The sequence below is a fragment of the Danio rerio genome, chromosome 14, assembly GCF_049306965.1.
Source record: "Danio rerio strain Tuebingen ecotype United States chromosome 14, GRCz12tu, whole genome shotgun sequence".
NCBI classification, from domain to species: domain Eukaryota; kingdom Metazoa; phylum Chordata; class Actinopteri; order Cypriniformes; family Danionidae; genus Danio; species Danio rerio.
Genome location: NC_133189.1, coordinates 45,557,405 through 45,579,945, shown reverse-complemented (window position 1 = coordinate 45,579,945; position 22,541 = coordinate 45,557,405). Strand labels below are relative to the sequence as shown.

Sequence of the window (22,541 nt, the reverse complement as noted above, 5' to 3'; positions counted from 1 at the left end):
AAATGTTGCTTTGATGATTTCCTACTATACTTACTAAACCGTACCTCATTAAATGAAAATCAGACTAACATGCTTACATAACTATATGCATTGCTTGATTATTAAACAAAAACAACACGGGCTCATTCTGAAAACTTAGTTTCGTGGATGTTTCTGGAAACCTCGAAATATGTCCAAAGGAGGTACGTACTTTTGCAGTTTTTGTTTTTGCGAGAGGCCACTGTGTTCTTTTTCGCATCTCAAATTTCTCTTTCGAGTGCCTGCGATGTTTTCACGTAAATCCACTAGAGGCTGCTGTCGACCGACCGTCTGTCTGACTAACTGAATGGCCGACTGACCAATCAACTGACCCACCCTATACCCACCCAATTTTATCAATTGACCCGCGCACCCACTTACTTTCCTGAATCCAACCGGCGATTTACAAAAGCCGTCCAGAAAAAGAAAAGCCCTCATCTGATTTTTACTCCGTTTTTGGGTTTTACCACATTCTAACCCTGTTATTCACTTTTTTAAAAAAATTTCGGATTCTGTTTTGGTCTTATTTGATTTCTTGATTTTGGAGTCCGTTGATGTACACAACAAGCTAACTGGACAAACTGGTTGCGGCGTCCACATGGAGGTAAGCGGTCAGCTGGTAAACGCGAAAAGGAACAGCGTCATACCGCCCTGTAGCATTTCCTTAAAAATGAAATGAATGAGCCTGTCAAAAAAGAAAATTTACTCACTCTTTGCTCCCTGTCAAGTGGTTGTAAACCTTTGAGTTTCTTTCTTCTATTGAAAACAAAAGAAGACATTTTGAAGAAAGCTGAAAACCTGTAACCATTGACCTCCATAGTAGGAAAAACAAATAAGTCGAGGATTACAGGTTTTCAGCATTATTCAAAATATCTTCTATTGTGTTCAACAGACATAAGAACAAATAAAGGGTGAGTAAATGGTGACAGAATTTTCATTTTTGAGTGAACAATCCATGTAGGAACGTGGGTGTAAACGCACTCACCACTTCCTCTCTGTCATGTTAAAGATCAGCTATTTCTTTGCTATTTTTTTCAGTCCTCATTCATGATATTCTCTTGATGAAATGACATCTCCCCTGCTGCTCTCTCTCACAGCGGACCTGAACAACATCAAGTTCTCTGCATACCGGACGGCCATGAAGCTGAGGCACGTGCAGAAGGCTTTAAGATGTATGTAAAAAGCAGTTTGCATGCTGGTTTGCCCTTTTCCTTTCCTGCTCTTTGAGCACAAGTCATTGATTATTCGCGTTCTGTGCCGGCCCTGCTGTGTGCTTCTGATCTGTCTTTTTCATTAGAGCCCAGTGATTTTTATGCAGCTTAATTAAGCTTAATAATTGGTGTGATTGTACTTCTTCGGGGGTGGTAATTAAGAAGTCTGCATAACGAATTAACCACTGTTCCCCCTGTGACACGCTTTGCGGGTGGAGGTTTATCTGCCACTGTCCAGACAGACAAGTGTATTTTAGGCTTTTAGGAACTGGTAAAACATCAACCTTTGTACGATGAAATATTGATTATGTGTTGCAGGCATTTCTTCAGAGTGCACGGCCACTTATAAATGCCTGCCAACTTTAAAAGATGCTAGGAAAAATTAGTCTAAGTGTCCAGTATAGCAGGGGCCTATGTGGACAGTATGTGTGTGTGAACAGGCTTATGTGGTTTACAGGCACAATGTTGTGAAATGACATGGATATGACCAAGTTATACTCTGTGGTCTACAGGGACACACTGCATGTTCCTGTAATACAAAATGCTGAAAAATCATACTCAACAGGGGAATTTTATAAATTCAAATTTGCTACCATTGTCCTGTGAAGGTTGGTATGATAGGAGCAGAGCCATATAATAAGTGGTTTTAATGTATAAAAGACATTAAGTCTATAAAGTGTGCCTGTAAACCATGTTTAAAAGTATATGTGTGTTTGTGTGTGTTACAAAGATGAGGTTGCCATTTTGATGTCCACTCTACAGTTAATTAGGAAGTGATTTTACACTATCTGACAAAAGTCTTGTAGTTTTTCCCAGTTGTAAGAGCAACAAATAATAACTTGACTTCTATGATCATTTGGTAAAGTGGCAGAAGGTAGATTTTTCTGATGGATCATCTGTTGAACTGCATCCCAATCATCACACATACTGCAGAAGACCTATTGGAACTAGCATGGAGCCAAGATTCTCACAGAAATCATGGTTTGGGGTTGCATTCACTATGAATAAATGCAAGAGATCTGGATGGCAACATCAACAGCCTGAGGTATCAAGACATTTGTGCTGCCCATTACATTACAAACCACAGGAGAGGGCAAATTCTTCAGCAGGATAGTGCTCCTTCTCATATTTCAGCCTCCACATTCAAGTTCCTGAAAGCAAAAAAAGGTCAAGGTGCTCCAGGATTGGCCAGCCCAGTCACCAGAACATTATTGAACATACACCATGAACATTATTGAGCATGTCTGGGGTAAAATGAAGGAGGAGGCATTGAAGATAAATCCAAAGAATCATTATGAACTCTGGGAGTCATTGCAGAGATGTGTGGATGCAGTCGTCCAATGTCATAAGTAGGCCGACATGGAATCTGCACGCGCAGAATTCCGCAGATTTTTTGCAGATTTTCCGCAGATTTCTGCAGATTTTTAGCCCATTATTAATTCTGTTTATTTTACTTGAGTAAATGTGTAAATCTGAATTTATTAAGTTTTTATTCAGTAATTTATTACTTTTTATTTAATATATTAAGGTTTTAGTTATGATACTTCTCTGGATACTCCCAAAATAATTCCGCAGAAATCGGCAGATTTTTACCAAAATTCTCCGCAGAAATAGCAAAAAATGTCAGAAGATTACGTTTAGCCCTGGTCATAAGGGCTCATGCACTATATTAATTGTTTTGCCACTGCACCATAACTTTTTTTTGCTTTACTAAGCAAAATCCGATCTTACTGTCCTAATTAAATAATTAAAAATCAAGGCATGTTCATATTTTATTTTGGTAAAATAAGCATAATCTAGAGGCCTTTGCCTTTTATGTAAGCCACTTCTGATACCAAATGATCAACTACTGTAGAAGTCAAGTTTAATTTATTAAATTATTTGTTGTTCCTAAAACTTGAATAGGAAATAAGATGTCTATCAGGTGGTGTATGTACTAAGAAAGCATAAGCTAAGTACGAGTAAAGTGTCTAAAGGTTCATATAACAAGTTTAGGAGAAATAATGTTTCATTGCTGTTGATATATAAATAAAATGCTACATACTTTAAAAAGTTTCTAAAACAAACAAGTGTGCAGAGTAATTTTATCATATTTTCAATGATTGAAAAATATTTTGACAGAGAAGTAAAATAGTGCAGCAGTATAAAGATTTAAAATGACAATTAATTAGTACGGAATCTTTTAATTTGTCAGTAAATTATTCCTGTTTTAAACAGACTTCAGGCTGATTTTTATTTACATTCCTGTTGGAAGAATAGTGACTGTATCAGACCTTCATTGTTTGATGCCTGAATAGCCCTTTTTTGTCTTTGACCCAGTTGGTTTGCATTTTACAGTTTAATTTGACACTGAAAGCTTTTATTATTCAAGGATTTAAAACTCCACGCTTCTACTTTTCTACATATTTTCTGCAAACAAAATGTGTTTTTATTTTGACAGCAATTACAAAAACATGCAAAAGTGATGAAGAGAATGCTTGTCCTTGAAAAGTTCACATCTTTGAAAAGACATTCCCAAAATACAGAAACATTTTGTACAGAAACACACACACTCATCTGGTTTGCTATCCTGGTGAGGAATCTCTATAGATATAATGATGCTTATACTTTACAGACATTATATTCTATCCCCCTACCCCTAAACCCATCCCTCATAGAAAACATTCTGCATATTTACATCTCCGGGTTTCCCCCCCAGTCCAAAGACATGAGCTGTAGGTGAATTGAATAAGCAAAATTGGCTGTAGTGTATTACCCGCTGGAAGCTGGAAGGGCATTCGCTGTGTAAAACATTCATTAATTTTCTTTTTGGCATAGTCCCTTTATTAATCCGGGGTCGCCACAGCAGAATGAACTGCCAACTTGTATGTTTTACACAGCGGATGCCCTTCCAGCCTCAACCCAGTACTGGGAAACACCTATACACTCTTGCATAGGGCCAATTTAGCTCATTCAATTTACCTTCGTATATCGCATGTCTTTGGACTTGTGAGGGAAACCGAAGCACCTGCAGGAAACCCACGCCAACATGGGGAGAACATGCAAACTCCATACAGAAATGTCAAATGACCCAGCCAGGGATTGAACCAGCGACCTTCTTGCTGTGAGGAGATTGTGCTACCCACTGCGCCACCGTGACGCCCTGCGTAAAACATAGGCTGGATATGCTGCATAGGTGGTTTATTCCACTGTGGCGACCCTTAATGAATAAAGGGACTAAGCCAAAGGAAAATGAATAATTTTTTAGCATGTTAAAATTGAGGTCCTCACAAGTAAAAATTCTGTGTGCATTCAAGTCCCCAGCAGGATATACAAACATACTGATACTGTATACACACACCCAGCTAGTAAAAATAGATATCTGCTTTATCAGTAAGGGTGTTTTAGTTCATTTTGTACATGTGTACTTCCATTTTCTTTATTATTACAATAAGTAATATACAAATAATAGTGCTTTAATTGTGTATAGTTTGCTGCATTTGCTGAGAATACAGTAGTTCTTCATCCATAAGAAACCAGTCATCTGATTTAAAAATAAATGTTTTTTGTTTATTTTCCTTCTTTGTTAAAATAAAAGAGCTGTGATTTTAAAAACCGAGATGCAACATTTTTGAATACCATTACAACTCTAACATCTATATGTACACAAAGAAAAACAGATGGCTCTTGTTTGTAGGCTCATCCTCATCAAGAAAACATGAATAAATTGTCCAGGTTATATAAGCCGGTCGAACCCACTACTAAGCATGTGCATTTCTGCATTTCAGCATTGACTTCTTGCATCTATTTTTCTCTCTGATTTCTACTGGTTTGCTAGTCCATGTCATTAACTGAATTAATAACCGGGGCTGCTATAGAAACAGTACAGTTTTGTAAGCCGCCTGGCTCTGATGATTAAGGACGGCTGTATAAAAAGAGCATCCACAAAGGCCTGTTAGTGTCTCAGTCCACCCACCTGACCCCAAAACCACTCTGAAACCATATTTCAGCTCATTATCCAATTAGGATGGCATCAGCATACAGCATTAACCCTATATTTGTTCCAACCGCACTAGAGATGGGCAGAGAAAATGATGTTAGAGCTTTTAAATCAGATTAGATCAGTGTTTTCCAACCCTGTTTCTAAAGACACACCAACGGTACTCATTTTCAACCTTTTTCTAATCAAAGACACCTGAATAAACTCGTCAGAACATTAGAAAAGACTCCAAAACTTGAAGTTAATGGATCAGATAAGGGAAACATCCTTAATATGTACTATCAATGTGCGTTCAGGAACAGGGTTGGGAAACACTGGATCGGTTCACACTTAATGCAGACACATACAGTACAGTAACGCGAATCTGATCTACTGTATGTGTGTGTGTGTGTTTTCTAGTGGACCTGTTTAAACTGAGCAGCGTGGTGGATGTGTTTAGAGAACAGGAGCTGCAGCATGGCGAACACGTGATGGACGTGGTGGAGGTCATTCACGCTCTCACTTCACTCTATGAGAGACTGGAGGAGGAGAGGTCCGTGCTGATCAACATCCCGCTGTGCGTCGATATGTGTCTCAACTGGCTGCTGAATGTTTACGACAGGTACTGACGGTAATGTCACCCACAACCTGTTTGACCCAATGATGTCAAACCAACCCTCCTGCTGTCTGCGAGTCGCTCAATGTGGAGATGCTGCAGAAAGTGATGCTTTTTGGGGCACGCAAATTACTAACAGCTGTTTTTGTAAACACGTGGTGAAATGGTAGGGGTTCCTTTTTGATGCAGGATTTATGGGAGTAGAGTATTTAATCTGTCTATTTTAAAGGTGCAGTATTCAGGTTTGACATCCCAGTGGTTGAACCAGGTATTGCATTCCTGGATCAAAACAAACGCAAGCACAGGTTGCCAGATTGAGGACCAACAGGAGCGCTTCTGACGATCGAGCCCAAAGGCTAATTTAAATTGTGCTCTATATAAAAGCAACGGCACACAATAGAAGGAATATTCTCATATTAAAAAGAGTTTTTGTTCAAACCAACTCCTTGAATATTAGAAACAGCTGGAATTACATTAGAAACAGCTTCAATTTCTAACAGCTAAACAACAGGATAAACCGATAATGATCACCCATAGATATATACATTAGATGTTGCCTACCCTGTTGTTGTCTAATACAAGGAATGCTCCAATAGAGCTGCCATTTTAGTACAGGGTAGCGCTCCTTTGAAATAAATGCGGGACCAAGCTGTAGTGGAGGACTGTGGCCATCCAGAGCCAGAGAATTACACATATACACACATATCTATGATTGGGAGTTTTCCCGGAGGTCAGTATGCAATTAATTTTTTTTAATTACAAAACTTATAATTTTACATCACTTTTCTACATTGATGGATAAGTGATCACACAGGCATTCCTGACAAAAAGCTTGTGTTTTTGTGTACGGAACTGTACTATCCACCCTCCCTGTAAAATTTGATCTAATCGATTAGTTTGTGAATGAATCTCCGTTATGAACAACTAGCTCATTTAGCTGACTATAATACAAGTTTCTGGCACTGCAGCATCTTGTTGTCATATTTATTTTGCATTGTTTGCTGATTTTATTCAACAAATCTAGCATTAGCCGACTGTTTAGACTGAGTTGGTGCTACTTTGCCTAATGGTGAATGCTGTAAGTGACTGTATTATCATCAACGTTACCTGTTTAGCACAAAAGTTCATAACATACAAAAACATAAAAACTAAATCATACTCATGAAATGTTCTGCCTTTGTGCTTTGTTTTCTTTGTTTGCTCATTACTACACTCGTAGACAGTGCTAAAGTCCAGCATCTTCATGTAATAACATTGTCTTGACTAGTGCGGTTGAATATGGCAGCGCTATTGACGCATACTCAGGGTCCCTATGTGATATCTAGTGTATACATCTATGATGATTACCTCAGGTAAACCTCATGTGCTTTATTCAGTGTTAAATGCTAATAATTTGAGTTTGAAGGCCATTTTAAATGACATTTATTGCTAATTTCAAGAGGAGCATGTGATATGATTGATCGGATTATTCCAAACTCACTATAAATAGCCTGTCTAACATTACTCCCTTTTCTTCATCTCTTAAAGAATCCCCCATCCGCCCCATCTCCCCCTTTTCATTCTTTATCAGGGGGAGCTCTCGAGAACTACATGATCTCGTACTCCCTTATTTGATCATTGACCAGGCGGGAGCCCTAGACTCAGTTATCTCCGAGTTCAGGGTTCTCTCCCGGGGCAGCATCCCAAACCTGCTATTATTATCAAGCAATATCTAAGTTAACTCTTGAGAGATATAAGCTACATATGTGTCATCACTCCACATAAGCGTAAAGATATTTATAAATAAATGTTTTTTATCCAGAACATATCTACATGAATATTATGCATAAACATGTATTATTAGGTTTCACTTGGTTACAAGTTCTTGGCATTTGTGTTTTAAAGTAAAATGTTTCTGTCTAATTAGCATAGCACTTACATGTCATTTATTTTTAAATCTCTCACACATATGGAAAAAGCCTTATTTTTCTGTGTGGCACAGTTAAGTAAATTAAATCATGACGACGGCACTGAGTAATCACCAGCAGGCAACTAATCAGGCGGTAGGAGTTAAAAGGCCCACCGCTTGACTCTAAATATCACATTCTGTGCCAAGCTCTTAGTTTAGCCAATGTGTGTTTTTTTTTAAGATGTATTTATTTATTTATCTATCTATTAACTAGCAAGAACGTGTCTCACATATATACACCAGACTCTTAACTACCTGCTGCTAATGACTGGAAATCAGAGCTCTCACCCTGCGAATAATTGCTAGTAATTGCTTTTTTTGTTTTGCTATAAACACCGAGTGTGAATAAGAATGAGAAGCGTGCAGGAGGATGATAATGACAAGCTCTCAGTCAAACACGAAAGCCAAACAAGGTAGGAAATGTTCCCTTTAGAAGCAATACTGACAGGGGATTTCTTGTTATGCAAAGCAAAAAAAAAGCACAATCTGCTCGTGTTTGATCAGTTCTCCGGTATATTGTGGGATCTGTACAGCAATCTGTTTAGATTGGCTGCTGAGATCTTGATCTCGAATTCTTCCTGACCCCAGTTTTAGTCTTTTCTGACAGGCTTATCAGCAGCAATGAATGTCAAATGTATTTTCCTGTTAACAGAAGTGCACTGCTATATAAATATCAAAAAATTCGCTGAATAAATACTTGCTGCATCACTGTATTTCGCCTGCCTAGCAGTACCAGCCTCTGGCAGCGTCCTCATTATGGATTCCAATGGCTTGGAGAAAGTTACTCCTCTGGAACTTAATATGTTGACCAGATATCCGTGGTAGCTTGTTATTAAGTGTAGTAGTGAAGCGAGGCAGCTGCTTCTGGATACATTCATGGAGGTGTAGTGAGCCTTTCTGTTTTGTCTGGTGCTGTGTTGTGTACTACAGATGTGTATTATCTGAAAGAAACATGTTTTGAATGTGTTTGTGTTTCTTTTTCTAGTGGTCGTAATGGTAAGATGCGAGTGCTGTCCTTCAAGATGGGCCTGGTTATTCTATGCAATGCAGACATCCAGGAGAAGTATAAATGTGAGTAGAGGGCACATAATATTGATATTTTTATCTGCACAAACTGAGTCTTATCTCTATTTTTAGAATTTAATGTGTTTTATATCAACAAATGTGTTAATTTCGCATCAACAATTTACAGAATCACTTCAATATACATGTAAACATTCTTTTCTAGCCACTCTCCCTCCACCCCAGTCCTACCCTCACAACACAGACCACTTAAATGGACACAATTGTGACACATTGAGCTGATGTGTAAAATAAGAGCAAATAAGCAAGTAAATACACTCACTATGTCTAAATTTCCATATTTAAGCATTTTATACAGCGGGTTTAAACAGCTTCACCTTTCATAGCAGATTTACATGGTTTATGAAGAATTGACAATAGGGACCTGAACATGATTTTAATTTACATAAATAAATAAGTTGGTATTAGTAACTTACTTTCCAGGAAACTGTTATCTGGAAACCAGGTAATCTGAGTCAGTACTGAACTCTGTACTCTGTACTCTGTACTGTACTCTGACCAGATCATTTGATTCACTGAGTCTCTAACTGGAGACTCACTCTGACCAAATCATTTGATTCAATGAGTCACTAACTGTAGACTTGCTCTGACCAGATCATTTGAATCAATGAGTCATTAAGTTGAAACTCAAAATAATTTGGTTCAAACAGTCATCAACTGGAGACCTACTCTGACTAGATCATATGATTCAGCGAGTCTCTTACTGGAGACTCAATCTGATCAAACTATTTGATTCAATGAGTCACTAACTGTACTTGCTCTTACCAGATAATTTAAATCAGTGATTAGTTAACTGGACTTTCTCTCCAACCAGATCATTTAAATTAATGAGTCATTTCCTGTGGACTTGGTCTGACTGGATATTTTGAATCTAAAAATCACTTCAACTAGATAATTTGAATCAGTGAGTCACTTACTGAAGACTCATTCTGAATGGATCATTTAAATCAGTGAGAAGCTCAGTCTGACCAGATCATTTAAATAAATGAATCAGTAACTGGAAACTCATCTTGACTGGATAATTTGAGTCATTAACTGAATACTCGCTCTAACTGAATAATATCAATCAATGAATCACTAACTGGAGACTCACTCTAACCTGATCATTTTAATCAGAAAGTTGTTAACTGGTTACTCACTCCGACCAGATCATTTGAATCAGTGAGTCATTACATGTATTTTTCATTACCTGACTTGCTTTGACTGAATAATTTATATTTGAAAGTTGTTAACTGGATACTTACTCCAACCAGATAATTTAAATCAGTAAGTCACTTACTGAAGACTCATTCTAAATGGTTAAAATCAGTGAGAAGCTCAGTCTGACCAGATCAATTAAATCAATGAATCAATAACTGGAAACTCATCTTGACTGGATAATTTGAGTCATTAACTGAAGACTCGCTCTAACTGAATAATATCAATCAATGAATCACTAACTGGAGACTTGCTCTGACCAGATCATTAGATTCAATGAGTCGTTAACTGAAAACTCGCTCTGACTAAATAGTTTGAATCAAAGACTCATTAACTGGAGATCTACTCTGACTAGATCATTTGATTCAGTGTCTCTAACTAAAGACTCAATCTGACCAGATCATTTAATACAATGAGTCTCTAACTGGAGACTTACTCTGACCAGATCGTTTGATTCAGTGAGTCACTTAGTGGAGACTCGCTCTGGCCAGATAATTTAAATCAGTGATTAGTTAACTGGACACTCTGAACAAATCATTTGAATAAATGAGTCATTACTTGTAGACTTGCTCTGACTGGATAATTTGAATCAGAAAGTAGTAGCTTACTAGATACTCAGTACAATCACATAATTTAAACCAATGAATCAATAACTAAAGACTTATGTTTACTGGAAAATTTGAGTCATTGAGTCCTTAACTGAAGACTCGCTCTGACTGAATCATTTTTGAATCAATGACTCACTAACTGGAGACTTGCTCTGACCAGATCATTTGAATCAGTGATTAATTATCTGGACACTCACTCTGATTTGATTCAATGAGTCACTAACTGAATGCTCCCTCCAAACAGATTATTTGAATCAGAGAGTCGCTTACTGAAGACTCACTCTGAATGGATCATTTGAATGAGTGAGTTTAGCTTACTGGACACTCAGTCCGATCAGATCATTTAAATCAATGAATCAACTGGAAACTCAGCTTTACTGGATAATTTGAGTCATTGAGTCCTTAACTGAAGACTTGCTCTGACTGAATATTTTCAAAGTGAAAGTAGTTAACTGTATACTCACTCCAATCTGATCATTTGAATCAGTTAGTTACTTACTCAGACTCAGTCCGACCAGATCATTTAAATAAATTAATCAAAAACTGAAGACTCATCCAGGCCAAATCATTTGAATCACTGAACCATTTCTCAGTCTTGTATATGACTGTGAGTGTACGTGATTTTTCAGCACTTTTAGCCACAACGTCAGCAAACCCCGAGCCAGACGCCTGCTTTTTGACTTGTTTTCAAAAATCTGTAGTTCAGAAAAAGTAAGTAAAACCTCTGTCACAGTTCAGTGCCATAGTCGTTCTCTCAAGGGGGTTTCCTTTCAATTTTTTGTAATGCTTTAAAATTTCATCTGTGGCCTAAAATTTTATCTGCTCTTGGGAGTGAGTGGGTTAGTGGATAATTTGACAGGGCAGTCACAACACAGAACACAGTATATAAGAGCCAAGCACAGAAAGCATCAATTTTAAACCAGAGGTGCTCATGCATGAGTCAGATACAGAATATGCCAACATTGCATACAATGTGACTTACTAGTTGTTATGTAATTTCTATATTAAAGAGTACATTAGCCTTGCATAAAATGTGATCATTACTTGAGTAGAAGCATCAACTGATCGGTCAGCATTATTTTTAGTTTTACTATTTATTATATTATTTTCTAATATAAATACAGTTGAAGTCAGAATTATTAACCCCCCTTTGATTTTTTTTTTTCTTTTTTAAATATTTCCCAAATGATGTTTAACAGATCAAGGAAATTTTTACAGTATGTCTGATAATATTTTTACTTCTGGAGAAAGTCATATTTGTTTTATTTTGGCTATAGTGGGTAGCACGTTCGTCTCACAGCAAGAAGGTCGCTGGGTCACTGGTTCGATCCTTGGCTCAGTTGGCGTTTCTGTGTGGAGTTTGCATGTTCTCCCTGCGTTCGCGTGGGTTTCCTCCAGGTACTCTGGTTTCCCCCACAATCCAAAGACATGTGGTACAGGTGATTGGGTAGGCTAAATTGTCCGTAGTGTGTGTGTGTATGTGTATGTTTCCCAGAGATGGATTGCAGCTGGAAGGGCATCCGCTGCGTAAAAACTTGCTGGATAAGTTGGCGGTTCATTCCGCTGTGGCGACCCCAGATTAATAAAGGGACTAAGCCGACAAGAAAATGAATGAATGAATTATTAGCCTCTTTAAGCTATATTTTTTTTGATAGTCTATAGAACAAACCATCGATATACAATAACTTGCCTAATTACCCTAACCTCCCTAGTTAACCTAATTAACCTAGTTAAGCCTTTAAATGTCACTATAAGCTGTATAGAAGTGTCTTGAGAAATTTTAGTAAAATATTATTTACTGTCATCATGGCAAAGATAAAAGAAATCAGTTGTATAGTTAAGTTATAGTAGTTTTTAAAACTGTTATGTTTAGAAATTTGTTGAAAAAATCTCTCTGTTAAACAAACATTTGATGGAAAAATAAACATGGGGGCTAATAATTCTGACTTCAACTATATATATTATATTATGTTATTTCTAATATAATATTGTTTTAGCATTGATATCGCTATGTGATCATTTGTAATAGTCACATCGCAGGACATGCAATGTTAAGTTTGTATTGTAATTCATCATTTGCATGTGTTTTTGATGGCTGTAATTGCATTTTGATTTAAAAGCATTCAGGTATAGGAAATTTTACCATTTTTTTTACCTTAACAACAATTAATTTTATTGAATAATATTTTATTTTTATCATTTAGTTACTGTACTTGAATACTGTTAGACTTGGGAAATGATAAAACACTTTATTAGGGACCGACCACCAAGAGTGTGTAGACCCTGTTGAATTGCTCTGTTTATTCTTCTTCTTTACATTTTTGTGGGTCTAAACATTCTCGAAAACTCATGAAACTTTGCACACACTCCAGAAGTGGCAAAGATTTATGTTTGTTATAGGTTTCGGAAGTGGGTGTGGCAAAATGGCTGGACAGCGCCACCTATGCACATTTAACCGAGTGGCCTTCAAGCTACAATTCACACATACATACAAAAATTGGCACACACATCAAACATGACAATACCTACAAAAAAGCCTCTTGGAGCAAAATCTCAAACCTAACAGTAAGTCAGATATTTTTAACTTCCTCTACCAAAAAAGTGCAGTTTTTGCCATTTCCAGGTGCTGTACTTTAAAAAACTCCTCCTAGGGATTTTATCAACACCAAAATTGGGGATTGTCATCTTAAGTCCTTGGTGATGTAAAATTGTGAGGATCTAGAGTTTTCGTCGAAGGGCGTGTCTGTGGCGACCTCACAAACTTTGATGTTTCACCACGAAACAGGAAGTTGTTATAACTCAGGAATGCATTGTCTGGTCTGCCACAAAAAGAGTCTTGACCTGAACACATTTACATGCCAATATCCAGTTACATTCATAGCGCCACCTGTTGGCAACAGGATATCACATGTTTCACAGGGTAACAAACTCCTAGAAATTTTATCAGATTGAATTTAAGTTTTGTTAGTTTGATCCAAAGGCATTTGTGATGTTAAACTGTGAATATCTAGAGTTTTCCTCGAAGTTCGTGTCCGTGAAGGACTGACAAAGTTCAGTGTATCGCCATAGAGGAGGAAGTACTTAACTCAGCTACACAATGTCTGATCTGCCTCAAAAATCACAGGCTTGATGAGATTCCTCTGCTGAAGAAATTTCCATGCCAATATTGAGTCACAGTTATAGCGCCACCTGTTGACAGCAGAAAGTTTGGCATAAATCTTTTTAACAAATATCAGATTATATTATTATTGTCCACTGTTCGCTGCCATCCTAGGCTACCAGTTGCGAGGTTCCTTTCATCGATGCTTGCAGCTTTAATTTCAATTGTATCTTTTTCTTGATTGTATTTATAGATTGCAATGCATCTAAAATACTCACAACACATGCAAATACAGTACAGAAATGCACTTCAAATAGGACAGACCACATCAAAAACGTGTCGGAGGACCCCAAAAAGTATACAGACTGTTTATTAGATTTTATGGAGATGCAAATAGTAAAGATTAATTGATCAATCTCTGACTAAACGAGTGCATGGAAATACTCACAATACATGCAAATACAGAAATGCACAGCAAACAGCACAGACCACAATGAAAAAGCTTCATTGAAAGCTTTAAAGAATAATAGTTTGTGAGATTTTATGGAGATGCACTCCCACTGCAGAATCATCTCAGTCGATCTAACATTACAAATTATTTCCAAATAGAGATATTAAGTCATCTGGTGAAACTGTATTCATATCACAATATATATTTAAAAATGAAAAAAATATTACAATGTTAGATTTTTCCAATTTCGTGCAGCCCTAATTTCTATAATAAATAATACATCAGCCTTGGTGTGGATGTGTAGATTGTGCTGACTGTCCTTTTTCCTGTTCGAGAGGTTCTGAAACATCATAGTTTTTTTCCCATAGTCTAAGACAAAACTGATGACAAAGCCAGAAATGTTAAAGTTAGTGGTCCTTGATGAAACAGGGTGGACCTCTGTTTCTAAGAAGTACAATCTTTTGTATAATCAATGAGAAACATCTAGAATGTAAAACATTGCGCTTCAATTGGTGTTGTTGAAACAGTCTGAACTAACATTGTACGAGTAATTACAACTATGTTTTTGTTTTATTCTGCAGACGCAGTTTTAGATATACTAATACTTGACTGAAATATTCGCAACACTATTTTTAGATCATGTATTTACACGATGCATTTATTAGTAAACTACATGGTTGTGGTTTATATGCTTTAAGTCTACATGTATAGTTTTTCTTAAGTTTATTAAACAGTATGTAAAACTTCATGTGAAATGTGGAAAAAGTATTAACAGGCTGCTTAGTTGAGAGTGCACACAAATGCAAGGCAAGTATATTAGTACACTTAATATGTTAATAATACACTCACCGGCCACTTTATTAGGTACACCTTACTAGTCTTGGGTTGGATCCCCTTTTACCTTCAGAACTGCCTTAATCCTTCGTGGAATAGATTCAACAAGGTACTGGATTTAATCCTCAGAGATTTTGGTCCGTATTGACATGATAGCATCATCCAGTTGCTGCAGATTTTTCGATTGCGCATCCATGATGCGAATCTCCCGTTCCATCACATCCCCAAAGGTGCTCTATTGGATTGAGATCGGGTGACTTTGTAGGTCATTTGAGTACAGTGAACTCATTGTCATATTCAATAAACCAGTCAGAGATGATTTGCGGTTTATGACGTGATGCGCTATCCTAGCCATCAGAGCTATCATTGGTACATTGTGGTCATAACGGGATGGACATGGTCTGCAAGAATACTCAGGTAGGCTGACACAATTGCTCAGGTCGTATCAATGGGTCCAAAGTGTGCCAAGAAAATACCCCCGTGTTTGATGTGTTGTGCATTCAGAAATGCTCTTCTGCAAACGTCGGTTGTAACAAGTGGTTATTTAAGTTACTGTTGTCTTTCTATTGGCTCAAACCAGTCTGGGCATTCTCTTCTGACCTCTGGCATCAACAAGGCATTTGTGCTCAAGGAACAGCTGCTCACTGGAAATTTTCTCTTTTTCAGACCATTCCCTGTAAACCCTACAGATGGTTGTGCATGATAATTCCAGTAGATCAGCAGTTTCTGAAATACTCAGACTAGCCCGTCTGGCACCAACAACCATGCCACATTCAAAGTCACTTACAGTAAATCACCTTTCTTCTCCAATATGATGCTTGGTTTGAACTGCAGCAGATCGTCTTGACCATGTCTACATGTCTAAATGCATTGAGTTGCTGCCATTTGATTAGCTGATTAGAAATTTGCATTAACGAGCAGTTGGACAGGTGTACCTAATAAATTGGCCGCATAGTGTATATTATAGTATTCAATATAATACATGCAAATTATTGAATCATTAATACAACATACCTTAGTATTTTAAGTATATTTTTGAGAAGTATATAAAAAAACTTACTATTTGCTTGACCAAACTAACAATCAGCTCCTAGCTTAAACTAAATACAATTGAATTTTCCACCCAATATACTTATAAAATCTTAAAACACATGAAGTTGCAATAAAAAAATGCAATAATGATGCAAAAATAAACACCCAAACTTTATGATGACTAATAGTAAACACTATTAAAGTTGCAGGAAGGCTTCTGTTAGTGCTGAGATGTGGCCAGATAACATCTTTCATTATTTTGTTTATTTCAAATCATGCCAACAGCCACTGGCACAAAGTGTTGTTCATCTGTCCATATCAATTGTACATCTGCAGTTGGTGTTTCTGGGTGTCGGGTGACGTTTAGGCTTGAGCCCCCAGGACCCTGGCCCTGATCGACCAGATCGTATAATCTGTCCTTGTGCATGAGGGTGGTTTACATGTGGGTGTGATTATGTGTGTGTGTTTGCCCGCACAGCAGGAAGGTCTGCGTGTGCCAGCCACTTTAGATGGTGCTATTTTTACTGGCACTGCAGAGAATATTCTCACTCCTGTCAGGATCATTCAGCTCATGATGGCTGGATTCATGACACACACTGTTTGAGCTCTTCTCTCAGCTAATGTTAGCCTTTTGTCAACATTTGCATCAGTGCTGCCATCAAGCAGGCCAATTCATCTCGCAACACTCTACTCTGCCAAACATTTTGTAAATGTTTTTATTTTCAGGGGGAGGAATAAAAGGTATAGAGTTTTTAAACTAGATGAGATGATATTTATTTTATTAATTATTCATTTAGTTTTGTCTTGTGTTTTCAGTTTTCATTTATTTTTAGCTAACAACTTTCTGTTATGTGCCTTTGTCATGCATTAATTTTCTTATCGGATTAGTCCCTTTATTAATCAGGGGTTGCCACAGCGAAATGAACCGCCAACTTATCCAGCATATTTGTTACACAGCGGATGCCCTTCCAGCTGCAACCCATCACTGGGAAACATCCCTACACACCTATTCACACTCATACACTACTGACAATTTAGCCAACCCAATTCACCTGTACCGTATGTCTTTAAATGTGGGGGAAACCGGAGCAAACCAACGCGAAAACGGGGAGAACATGCAAACTCCACACAGAAACGCCAACTGATCCAAGCTCGAACCAGCCACCTTCTTACTCTGAGGCGACAGTACTACCTACTGCGCCACCGCATCGCCATGTGCCTTTGTAGTTTTTATTATTTTTAATAGAGTTTTAGTTAGTTCAAATATCTGCATTTATTTAATTGGATCTGTTTTTGCAAACATTACCAGTATTCGGCAAGAAACTTTAAAAATGAGCTAAGCTATTTGCTACTTTACTTTAAATGTAGCTTAACTACACTAAAAGTTACCCTCTGGAAAATGTCGCAGGCTAAGCTGAAAGCTACTTGGCAAAAGTAGCTTAGCTATATCTAAGCTTTTTTTCAATTTTCGTTTTTAAAGCAACTTCAATCCAACTCAATCATATCCTAGTGATCATTAAAACAGGCAGAATTGTTCAGTTCAGTTATTTACTGCAAATAATATCTGAACCAAACAGAAACAAATTTTAGTATATACGTAACAGCAAACGCAAAAAATCCAATATGGTGTTACACATATAAAATACTATAGCAATTTATAGTAAAAGGACATATTTAGGAATGAGCACTATATTGTGTGTGTGTGTATATATATATATATATATATATATATATATATATATATATATATATATATATATATATATATATATATATATATATATATATATATATACATATATATATAATATATATACAAATCTTCATTAATAAATTACACTATATAATGTAGTATCACTATATAATGTAGTATCATTAGTAACTATCATGAATCATGAACTAATAGTAATTGCCATAGTATACTTTAGCCTTCTACAGTGTACTATATATATATATATATATATATATATATATATATATATATATATATATATATATATATATATATATATATATATATATATATATATATATATATATATATATATATATATATTACTAAAGTATTTTTGAGCACAGCGTCAGTATTAACGCTATTGCATCTTAACGTACTTGAGGTATGGTCACGAGGAATCCTGCTTCAAAAAACACCTCTCCTTCAGTCATCTTTCCATCAAGAAAATTTTCATGTTAATGAAATCACGGACCAGAGCGAGAGGTGGCAGTAATGCACCAAAAAGTTTACTTTCAACGTCTGGAACGGTGGTTCCCAAACTACTCAGTCAGCGACCACAAAAATAACAATTACAGTGACTCACAACCCCCAATATCTTCTTATGTGGCTGTAAACACAGAAACCTTGCATGCAATGGCGCACACACACCAATAGACCCAAGTCTATTCTTTGTTGAATTTTCTTTAATGGATGTCAGTGCTTTAAATGTGCCAGAAGATTTAACCTGGTGTTATAAAATCAATCTGCTGCATCTGATGCTATTGCTGTGTCTTATATAATGTAATTACCCCAGGGGTCACAATCCAATAGAACTAATAACTATAAGCTACTATAGTAACTATATACAGTAGTATATAATAACTATAAATTACTATTTTTTCCTTTCGGTAGGTTATAGATAAAATATGGTAAATCTTATGGTTTAATAAAAATAAATACATTTTTGGAAATCACCAGACGACCCCCCCTCCCTTCATTGTCCCGCGACCCCTTGGGAGGTCCTGACCCCAACTTTGAGAACCACTGGTCTAGACATCAGCCTCACAGCTGCATGAATGTTGGTGGTGTCCCTTATAAATCCGCGATCAGTAAATGTAGCTTGTGTAGACACTAATGCGCTACTTTACTAAAAAAGTAGCTTCACTACTGAAAAGCTGTTTGATTTTGAAAGTAGCGCTACTGCCTTGCTACTGAGAAATGTAGCCAAGCTATTAGGGTCACTACTTGTATCGATGCGACTGCCCAACACTGAACATAATATACAAAAAACAAACATGAGAGAATTCAGACAGGATGAATGAAGTACACTTGTTTTTTGGAGCCATGATCATGGAGCCATTTCACTATCTATGCATACATGGGCTACCTTTCTGAATTGATTAACACTAATGTACTAGACTTTGTGTGCCTTGGCTACTTTGTCAACCAGCTTAACTTTAACATACTGAACGACAGATGTCACCGCTTTAATATGTTCCCTCTGCTGCCGTTCTTACTGTCGCTACGGTGGTAGTAGGTGCGCCTGCAGCCTTTGACCACTGGGTGGTGCTTTAACCAGATTTTCAGCTTTGCCTTTCACAATACTAGACAGGACAGTACTGTATGTGTATCTTATGTGATGTGATGTGTTCAATTAAATTATAATTTTGTTTGGTTGTTTTGGTTTTCTTATAATTATTAATGATATAGTTAATAATTATGTGTGTACACTATATTGTATGTTTTAGAAAAGATCCAATACAAAGTGAGAAGCATAGCCCTAGGCTGCAAATATTTAGGAAATATAAGAATGAAGTATTTAGCCTTTATAGTACCCTATTAAATTGCGTTGGGGTAAAAAGAATGTTTCTATTTCTTTGACCATCATGGCGATGTTATTACCTCAACGTCCGCACACTGCAAGATATGTAAACCGCACCACAGCACACACGACAAAATAGTATTAAGATTATCGCGCTCGATACAGCACATCCCCTGATTGCAGGATAACTTTATCAATAATTATTATTAATATAGGCTAGGTTACAAATATTTGACCAACTGCCACTACAAGCAAAACACATGCACTCAAAATAGGTTCTGTTTTGCATAGCTATTATGTTTTTAACAAATTACTTAACAGTGGTTTACTAGACTATATGTGCCTTGGCTACTTTGGCTGACTCACTTAACTCTAGTGAACTAGATTATGTGTGCCTGGGCTACCTTGCCTAATGGCTTAACACTAGTGGCTACCTTTTCGACCAGTTTAGTACTAATTTCACTGCATGTGTAGCAAGCTCATTGGCTGCTTATATGACTTGCATTGTAAGTTGAGGATGTGGTCAAAAACAGATTTCAGAGTATCTACCAGCCTGTGAACTTTGTATCTGTTTATTTGTTTTTTGTTGATTATTTATTACATTTTTTAGTGCTTTAGTTAACTAACTACAGGCGACACGGTTGCACTGTGGGTAGCAATGTCGCCTCAAAGCAAGAAGGTTACTGGTTCGAGCCCCGGCTGGGTCAGTTGGCATTTCTGTGTGGAGTTTGCTTGTTCTCCACGTGTTTGTGTGGCTTTCCTCCGGGTGGTCCGGTTTCCCCCACTGTCCAAAGACATGTGCTATAGGTTAATCGAATAAGCTAAATTAGCCATAGTGTACAGTATGTGTGGGTGTCAACGCAAGAGAGTATGGGTGTTTCCCAGTAATAGGTTGCAGCTTGAAGGGCATCCACTATGTTGGCGGTTCATTTCGCAGTGGGGACCCTAGAATTATAAAGGGACTAAGCCGAAAAAGAAAATGAATAAGTATCTAACTACAAAGAGCAGAAAACTATGCATTCATGTAAATGAAAATTTTGTATATTTTAAGTTTTTTTTCTTCTGTTCTTTTTCTTTTCTTTTTTTTTATTCCAACACCTCAAACATTGAAGTGTGAGCCATCTCGCCTCACACCTCTGTAACCTAACGACATTTAAGTCTCACTTTCTCAGTTTGCCCACCTCCAGATTTCTGCACACTGTCGCAGAGCTTCTTTTCCCAAGTGTCTTCTTTTATTGAACCAGGTCTTCTGTTTGTCTACTGCAGACCTTTTCCGACAGGTGTGTGGTCCAGGCGGCCTGACAGATCAGAAACATCTCAGTCTGTTACTGCACGAGGCCATTCAGGTCCCACGGCAGCTCGGGGAGGTGGCGGCCTTTGGAGGGAGCAATGTAGAGCCCAGTGTCCGCAGCTGCTTTCGCATGGTAAGACTTAACTTATCTCTCACATGGTAAGAGTTAACCAGAAGTGATGAACCAAGCTTGTTTTTTATGGCTGATTACAGATTTTCTTACAAGCAAAGTAGGCTGTTTTAATTATGTTTACATAAGGTCAATTATAATAATAATAAAAATAAATAATTTTATTATTTAAAGTAAAAACACAATGATTGAACTTTGTGAAATGATGATACATAAAACCTACAAAACAAAAACAGTAAACAGGCTAAATAAAACTTTAATTGACTCTCTGCGGTTATAGGAATAATGCAGGAATTACATTATTTCATTGGTTAGTCCTGCTGGGCTGGAATTTAATATACGTTGCATAGAAATATTCTAAGCACAAAATACCATCTGAACTTTTCTGAAGACAATAGGTTCCATTTACTTATTGATATTTCAGTAAAACCACCCCCAATTTTCTTACAGTATTTCACACTTTGCAAACTAGTGAGAGCAAACCATTTCAATATAATGACTTCAAAAGACACAGGCATAACGGTCATGCAAATTTGTCAAGCACATTTACATTGTAAAACAACGGAAAAGTAGCACATTCGCTAGTTTAAATATGTAAAATTGTTTCATCTGATCTCAGTTTTTGTGAACATACAAAAAAACAAAAACAAAAAAACATGATGATTTACACAAGATAAATGAAATACACACATTTTTGGAGCCATGATCATGGAGCTAATTTATCTACGTGTGCCTGGGCTACTTTGCTGAATGGCTTAACTCTAATGTAATAGACTGTGATGTGAGCCTTGGCTACTTTGCCAACCTACTTTACACTAACAAACTGGACTATATGTTCCTAAGAAAAACAACAATGGAAAAGTAACGCAAATGAATGGAAAAACGCATTCTGTGTGAATAAATTTAGCAATTGATATATGCATAGCCTAATCCTAAAAGGCTTTAGCTGAATGTGCCAAATTTTGTAGTGTATTAGTTTTCATTAGTTGAAATATGTACATGTACTTCATTTGATATAAGTTTTTGGGAACATAACATACAAAAAAAAAAAAAAACAATGTTATGATTCAGACAGGATTAATGAATATAATTCAATACGTGAATTTTGGAGCCATCATCATGAAGCCAGTTTAATTATGCGTGCCTGGGCTACCTTGCCAATTGGCTTAACACCAATGTCATAAACTATGTGTGCCTTGGCTACTGAGCAACCAACTTAACACTAACATACTGGACTATATATTCCTGGGGTGAAAAAACAATGGAAAATTAGCACATTGAAATGGAAAAACGCATTGTGTGTGAATAAATTTAGCGATTGACAAAACACAGCCTAACTCAAACTGTCTTTAGCTGAATGTGCCAAATTTTGTAATGTTATTTAATTGGATATCAGTTTTTGTGAGCCTAACATACAAAATAAACTGTTATGATTCAGACAGGATAAATAAAATTCATACATTTATTGAGCCATGATCATGGAGCCAATTTATCTATGCGTGCCTGTGCTAACTTGCCGAATGACTTA

General features: G+C 36.9%; 1 protein-coding gene across 11 annotated transcripts in view; it reads left to right on the top strand.

Moving 5' to 3' along the window:
* drp2 (dystrophin related protein 2) overlaps positions 1-22,541 on the top strand; it is a 336,153-nt gene that overhangs the window by 269,364 nt on the left and 44,248 nt on the right. For all 11 annotated transcript variants that reach the window (XR_012389521.1, XR_012389524.1, XR_012389523.1 and 8 more), the window contains 4 exon segments: positions 1,116-1,190; positions 5,608-5,809; positions 8,737-8,822; positions 20,859-21,016. Coding sequence is in view for 7 of the 11 variants with exons in the window: in XM_073921452.1 (XP_073777553.1) it covers positions 1,116-1,190; positions 5,608-5,809; positions 8,737-8,822; positions 20,859-21,016 (521 nt within the window). In the remaining 4 variants the exon portion in view is untranslated.